Below are 7,500 nucleotides of genomic sequence, written 5' to 3'. Positions count from 1 at the left end.
TCTCTTGACGTGGCCCGGGGGCTCGGCGTTCATGAAGATGTACCGGGTGTGAGGTGACCTGCAACAACGGATAACGATGATAATGGTGGTAATGATGTTGATGATGATGATGATTATAACATCATTAACTGCAATATTAATCGTTGATAGTAGCTAACATATCAACGCGATCTTTGAAGGCTGGAGTAGCGGTTGGTGGCCATATGTCACTATATAAAACATTCATTCATTAAAAATCCAAATATACCCGATAAAGTACACTCTACCAAATTAACATACGCATTTGATAAAGTACATTCTTATGCCATATTGCCATAAGCATTTAATAAAGCACGTTCCTATGCCAAATTGGCATAAACATTTGATAAAATACATTCGTATGCCAAATTGGCTTAAACCTTTAATAAACTATACTCCTATATCAAATTGCCATAAGCATTTGATAAAATACATTCCTATGCCAAATTAGCTTAAACCTTTAATAAAGTACATTCCTATGCCAAATTGCCATAAACCTTCAATAAAGTACACCTCTATGCCAGATAGCCATAAACCTTTAATAAAGTACACTCCTATGCCCAATTGTTATAAACCTTTAATAAAGTACACTTCTATGCAAAATTGTCATGAACCTTAATAAAGTACATTCCTATGCCAAATTGCCATGAACCTTTGATAAAGTACACTCCTATGCCAAATTGCCATAAACCTTCAATAAAGTACACCTCTATGCCAGATAGCCATAAACCTTTAATAAAGTACACTCCTATGCCCAATTGTTATAAACCTTTAATAAAGTACACTTCTATGGAAAATTGCCATGAACCTTTAATAAAGTACATTCCTATGCCAAATTGCCATGAACCTTTAATAAAGTACACTCCTATGCCAAATTGCCATAAACCTTCAATAAAGTACACCTCTATGCCAGATAGCCATAAACCTTTAATAAAGTACACTCCTATGCCCAATTGTTATAAACCTTTAATAAAGTACACTTCTATGCAAAATTGTCATGAACCTTAATAAAGTACATTCCTATGCCAAATTGCCATGAACCTTTGATAAAGTCCACTCCTGTGCCAAATTGCCATGAACCTTTAATAAAGTACACTTTTATGCCAAATTGCCATGAACCTTTAATAAAGTACATTCCTATGCCAAATTGCCATGAACCTTTAATAAAGTACACTCCTATGCCAAATTGCCTTAAACCTTTCCAAGGATCTCATCTACCTCACCTTTTTGGGGGAAAGCTCTTGTCCTTAGAGCGCTGATGCCATATGACCGCATCCAGTTCTTCGTAAGGGTACAAATTTCGTTCGTTGGTGACCGTGCATGCGCTGTACTCGCACCTCAGGCGTTGGAAGGCACTTTGACCACTACCAAGGCCGAAATTCTTAGGAGCATGACGAGGCTGAATGTAATTTATCTTATAATGGAATTCAATATTTGGTAATGCAAGGAAAATGTCTGATACCAAATACTCATTATTGAAGAAGTAATTATTTAGTAATTTTTTGTCATCATAGAAATTGAAATAGTAAAGGTATTTTTGTACAATAAAACTTTCAAGCAAACATCAACATGAGTATGACAACAGGGAATTTTGATAGTTGTAAAAGATCCTCACACAAACATGATTATAATAGCGTAGGTGACCGTGCCGGTATGAGTTAGAAAAATGAAGTCATAATTGATTACAAAGGTAATAAGTACTAGTAATTTAAACCACACGTCCAAACACCTGTTTTCATAATTCTCTTTTCTTCTCTAACGTTTATATTCATCCTGGGAGTATGAGAGTTTCATTTTCGTGTCCTAGCAACCTACAGGTCAATATTGCATCCAGTTTTCTTGCAATTTGATAAGCGAAGGAAACAGATGACCGAATATACAAGCAAAAATTTTGAAAACCGTTAAAGATGTTCGAATATCAGCTAAAATTCTCTATAAGTGATGGCATTCATTAAAATTACCTGTATATCAGAAGTACTGGTCATATAAGTATCATATTGTACACAAAATTCGAGGCACTGGTAATAAATAGATTCTCTGAACTTTCAGTTTTAGACTTTAAATTTTTGAATAAATAGATAAATGAGAAACATAAATTGAAATAAGCGGTATACATATGATCACTAGAGTACCTATATATTTAAAAGTAGAGGTAATATATGAGAAGGTTGAAACTTGCCGTCCCGACTTGTGGCTTTTATAGCATACTGTCCAGATGTTTTTTCAAAGGGATACTTATATAATGCAGACAGGGGAGAGAGACTGCCCTTGGGCTGGATTAGAAACAATTTAAACTTATATATTATTACTGAGAAATATCTATGTTATACACATCAAAATATATGCAGAACAATCCATTTCATTATTCAGTTATAAGTGTCTAAACGTTTAAAAATGACAGCCCTTTTTTCACCTTATTCCAAATGAGTATTTTCTTAAGTGGAATATTTTTTGTATCCAGTTTTTTATTGTCTTCTTCGGTCGATTCTTCTTTTCTATCAGTCTGTGCAGGGTTCGAAGTTTGTGAGACCTCATTAACAGTGATTACACTCTTTTGTGAAGCATTCTCGGGATTTTGGATGTCCTGATCGATAGTAACTTCGGTATCTGACGTCACGTTTGAATTGTTTTGATCTCTGGAAAACAACGAAAATAATTTAATAAAATAACCTATTCTTTTGCGGTCATGATTATCTGAATGGTTTGAAAGAACCATTTTCAGTCGTGACACTTCCTTTAGGTTTTCTTTATTTGTGGTTCGTTTTGTTAATAAGTGCTGGTTGTTTGTTAGATTTTAACAGAAATATTAACAAATGGGGCATCTTAACTGACACCAATTGACCGGATTTAGGGAAAAATAGGACGATAACTTTTGCAAATAAAAAAAAAAAAACTTTAAGAAAGTCAATTCGTCATCTATACTAACATAATATATACTGTATTAGGAGGTTTACGAAAATCTACGGGAACCTTCCGACAATTTTTACTAACCAGAAGGGTTGCACATTATAATAATCAGAATAATTAATATACATAATTGATTAATCTATTTCTACTACCTTAAGCCACACGAGAATTTTAACGATATTACGTACCTTTCATTCAAAATAGATCGTGTTAATGAATTATCAAAAGCAGCTGCATACATCTTTACATACTGATGAATGTAATGTACAGGTGTGAACTTGGCTATTAGCATATGCCAATACAGGTAAGGGAGAGTCAGACAGCATATCATGATGGCCAAAGCCTGTAAAAAAACACTGAACTGTAATTAAGGTTATGTCTAAGGTGCAATGACTTTTCGAATTACTTTAGATATACGTTTGTTTAGTCCTGGAATATATACGTCAATAACACTATCATTTGTAGTTGAATGATAATAACATTGATATATATCTAATCAAGGAGAAAGTTTATGGGGGTAATCTGATCATGAGAGAGAGAGAGAGAGAGAGAGAGAGAGAGAGAGAGAGAGAGAGAGAGAGAGAGAGAGAGAGAACTATAGTTAAAATAGTAATATATATTAAAATATATGTGAATTATTAGAATAGTTATTTCAGTATGAAGAAATAAGACAACTTAGGGAAAAATTACTATATTTACCGCTAATAAAGATGATATGGCCAAGCTTTCTTAGTTTTGCTAATTACGCAAAACATACAGGGTATCTAAGGACCAATAAGTAAGTTATACCGTCTCCTAAATGGTATAATTGGAAAAGTAAATGAAAAAAAGGCTACCAGAGGAATACAATGACAGGAACTAACAAAATATTTTCTAGTATTCTTTAAAAACAAAATAGAAAATATAACTAGGTCATTTGTAGATATTCAAAGTCAGATTAATGCTACACTAGATACACATATAAAATTGACGAGATTTAACAACAAAACACAAGATGATATTACCAGAATTATGAAAAGAGAGAAGAAAACCAACTGTGCGATTGCTCTAATGCTAATATCTGAAGTAACTAGAAGAAGTAACTTTTCTAGTCTAGCCGAAATAATTCAGAGAATAGTAAATGCAGGCATTAATGAGTGTAAGTTCTCCAAATCTGAAAAATTGTGGTAGTCACACTGGTTCTGAAAAGGGATTCTAATTATCAGGAACTAAACTCATGAAGACCTATTTCGAATCCATCCTTTGTCTCAAAAGTTCTAAAATACGTAATTCTTGAACAACTAGTCAGTCACTTAGAAGAAATAGAAGCTTTGCCTGACATCCAATCTATACTCTACGGAGACAGCCATCTGTTCTGTTGTAAGTGATATACTGGACATGATAGGTGAAAATAAATGCGGTATTTTAGTATTACCCGATCTCAGTGCTGATTTTGATATAGTTGTGCATGAACTGCTACTAAATTATCTACGGTCCATCGGTGTTGAAGATCAAGCTTTTGAATACCTAAAAGACTACTTGATTGGCATAAATTACTGAGTGCAAGTTGGTAACTCTTATTCCTCATATGAACCTTTAAACAGAGGGGTACACAGGGGGCGTACTCGGCCTAATGTTATTATGCATTTATACCATTAGTCTATCGAAAATACTGCAAAGGCATGGTGTGAAGTTCAAACTACTTGCTGATGATACACAATTTTACTTCTCCATAAATGATATACATGACACTATTGAAACTCTAAACCGAATCCTTTATAGCGTTAGAGAATGGATGACAGTTAAACAACTGATATTAAAGCAGGACAAAGCTGAGTTTATGGTGGTTGAAAAGAAAAACAACGTAAGAAACTTAGGTGATATTCAAATAAACATAAATAACGATTCGGTCCCGATATCTAGTAAAGTTCGTGACCTGGGCGTATTTCTTGACTGCAACTTGTCCCTCAATGCCAAACTAAACAATATAATAAAAACTGCTGGTCATCATCTCAGAAACATTGATTTTATAAAAAGTACCTTGATAAATGTTCCGTAAAGAAACTTGTGATAAACTGTGTGATTACCAGAATTAACTACCGTAACTCCATCTACTACAATCTACCAAAAGTACAACTTAGGAAATAACGAAACATAATAAACAAAGGAGAAAGTCTAATAAAAGGGGTCCCACCTAGAGAAAGAATCACCCCTATACTAATTGATTTACACAGGCTGCCGATTAAATTGAGAATTGAAATTAAAATATGTACAATAACCCACCATGTTATCAGAACCGGTCGTCCAAAATACCTAAGGGAATTGCTACATATTGCGCAGCCAACAAATCGTGTTGACAAGAATAGTTACAGATGGTTTCAAACTATTTGAGCCTAGATATATGTCTACTGTATGCTCTACTAGAGCCTTTAAATATGGGGCTCCGAGACTATGCAAGAAGCTCCCACAAGACATCCGAATGACTGAAGATATTAAGGCTTTCAAGAGGAAACTGAAGATTTTCTTATTCCGCGAATCCTTTGGCAGAGACGATTTAACAGTAAATGAGCAATACGTGATATGAAATGATGAATACTATGAAAGAACAAGATAAATGTACAGTGGAGGTCCTGTAGAGAGTAGGGCTCCCCTGTTGTGTAGAACCGAAAAAAAAAAAAACAGCCATAAAAAAAGTAAAAGCAATGATAAGGCTTGTATTTAATGTCCTTTTGAAGGAGCACAGATTATTATTATTATTATTATTATTATTATTATTATTATTATTATTATTATTATTATTTGCTGATCTACAACCCTGGGTGGAAAAGCAAGATGCTATAAGCCCAGGGGCTCCAACAGGGAAAATAGCCCAGTGAGGAAAGGAAACAAGGAAAAATCCAATATTTCAAGAACACTAACAAAATTAAAATATAGAAGATAGGCAGAAATTGTTACAATATTCCCTGTTATGCATCATAATAATCTTTTCCTGATTTTTTTTTTTTTTTTTTTTTTTTTTGCATTATGAATCAATCATAAACCAAGGTGATTACAGTGCGATTACTAGCGGATTTATGACGTTACTAAGACCATTAATCCAATTAAGGAAAATACAACAGATAGGCTAGCAGATCTGGGGGAAATACCCTAGAAATTTTAGCATTCAAGGCAAACTAGTGCAATATGAAATCAAGGCGTGTCTAAGGAAACATCAGGAAGGTAACATTATAGAATGCAACATTGAAAGTCTGATGTAGTTAAAGTAAATTCCAAATATTCACCTACTTATAGGACGTTAAATTGAAAATTAATCTACAATTGTAACGTAACACAAAAGGTTGATTTAAGAGAACGCAAAAGAAAAAAAAAGCTAGATGCTATTGAAAATTTGATATACTATAGAAATTTAAAGGATAAATATTTATCTATATGATGGACGTCTAAGTCAAATCATAATATATTTAAGGGACACAAACTCAAAAGGTTATGCTTCTCAGGGGATGTAAGTCGGAAAAGCTAAGCAACAAAATAAATCCTTGCTCAGTGAAAGGCTAACCTACTAAAGGGAAGTAATTATAGTAATATATAAATGCTTATTATAACAGGGGGTTTAAAACTAGGGGGATACTTTATGTAGAAAAGGAATATTGAAAGACTAATTCAATAAGAAAACATAAATGAAAGACTAACCTACCTATGAACATAAACCTGAAAGGTTATCACTGTTGAAATAAAAAAAAAGTAATTTTAATCGGAAATTCTCCATAAAGATATATTGTTCTCAGCTGTATTTCAGTAAAATACAAGCGACCGTAATTTTTACCTTACTTTATTATTACCTTACTTTATTATTATTATTTTTTTACAGGTTGGAGACCGTAATATCACTCAATATATCCGTTTTTAAAACAGTAAATGCCTGGCAACATCAATTCCAGGATTTTTACCGTTTTTTACGGCAAATTTTTAACAGTGTAGTTTGCTTAACTGATATAAAACTGAAGGGCTAACTGTGCATATATTAAAAGGTTAATATAATATTATAATGCAAACGTGGAACGATAAACTACTGAGGGAACGTAAAACTGAACGACGGGTCAACTAAGCGAATGTGAAATTTAAAGTCTGATGCACAAAATGAACGTATCACTAAGAGATTAATCTACAAAGGAAACGTAAAATTAAGAAATTAATTTACAAACGAAATGTAAAAAGGAAAGGTTATTCTACAAAGGAAACGTAAAATTAAAAGATAATGTAAATATGAGAGACCATTCTTAAAAGTGAGTGAAAGATTGAATGGCTAATTTGTAAAGGAGATGTGAAGGGGAAAAGCTCAAGTAGTAAGAAAAAAAAAGAAGAGAATGATTATGCCCATAAGAAACAGATGTCTACCTTCACAGTAATATACATGAATGCAATTGTTAGTTGAAGTCTTCGATGCTAACGATTAATGCTTGTATAATGTATTTATGACCTATTATATATTTTTTTTTTGTGGGAGGGGTACAGAAAAATTCAGTGTTTAAGAGCTATTTAGTTTTTATGTTTGTTGATGTGTTTTGTTTTATTCTTATGCTATTGATTTTATTAGCA

At 33.0% G+C, this 7,500-nt stretch overlaps 1 protein-coding gene across 1 annotated transcript in view; it reads right to left on the bottom strand.

Annotated features, from left to right (window-relative positions):
* The window catches only part of LOC137617662 (alpha-(1,3)-fucosyltransferase C-like), a 4,625-nt gene extending 4,465 nt beyond the window's left edge, over positions 1–160 (bottom strand). Inside the window, exon 1 of the mRNA XM_068347666.1 lies at positions 1–160. This exon is cut by the window's left edge and continues 68 nt beyond it. Coding sequence (XP_068203767.1) covers positions 1–33 — 33 coding nt within the window. The 5' untranslated portion in view covers positions 34–160.
* Between the last annotated feature and the right edge of the window lie 7,340 nt (positions 161–7,500).

This window comes from Palaemon carinicauda, chromosome 23 (genome assembly GCF_036898095.1).
Source record: "Palaemon carinicauda isolate YSFRI2023 chromosome 23, ASM3689809v2, whole genome shotgun sequence".
Taxonomy (NCBI): Eukaryota; Metazoa; Arthropoda; class Malacostraca; order Decapoda; family Palaemonidae; genus Palaemon; species Palaemon carinicauda.
The sequence above is the reverse complement of the archived record's forward strand: the minus strand, read 5'-3'. Positions and strand labels throughout refer to the sequence as shown.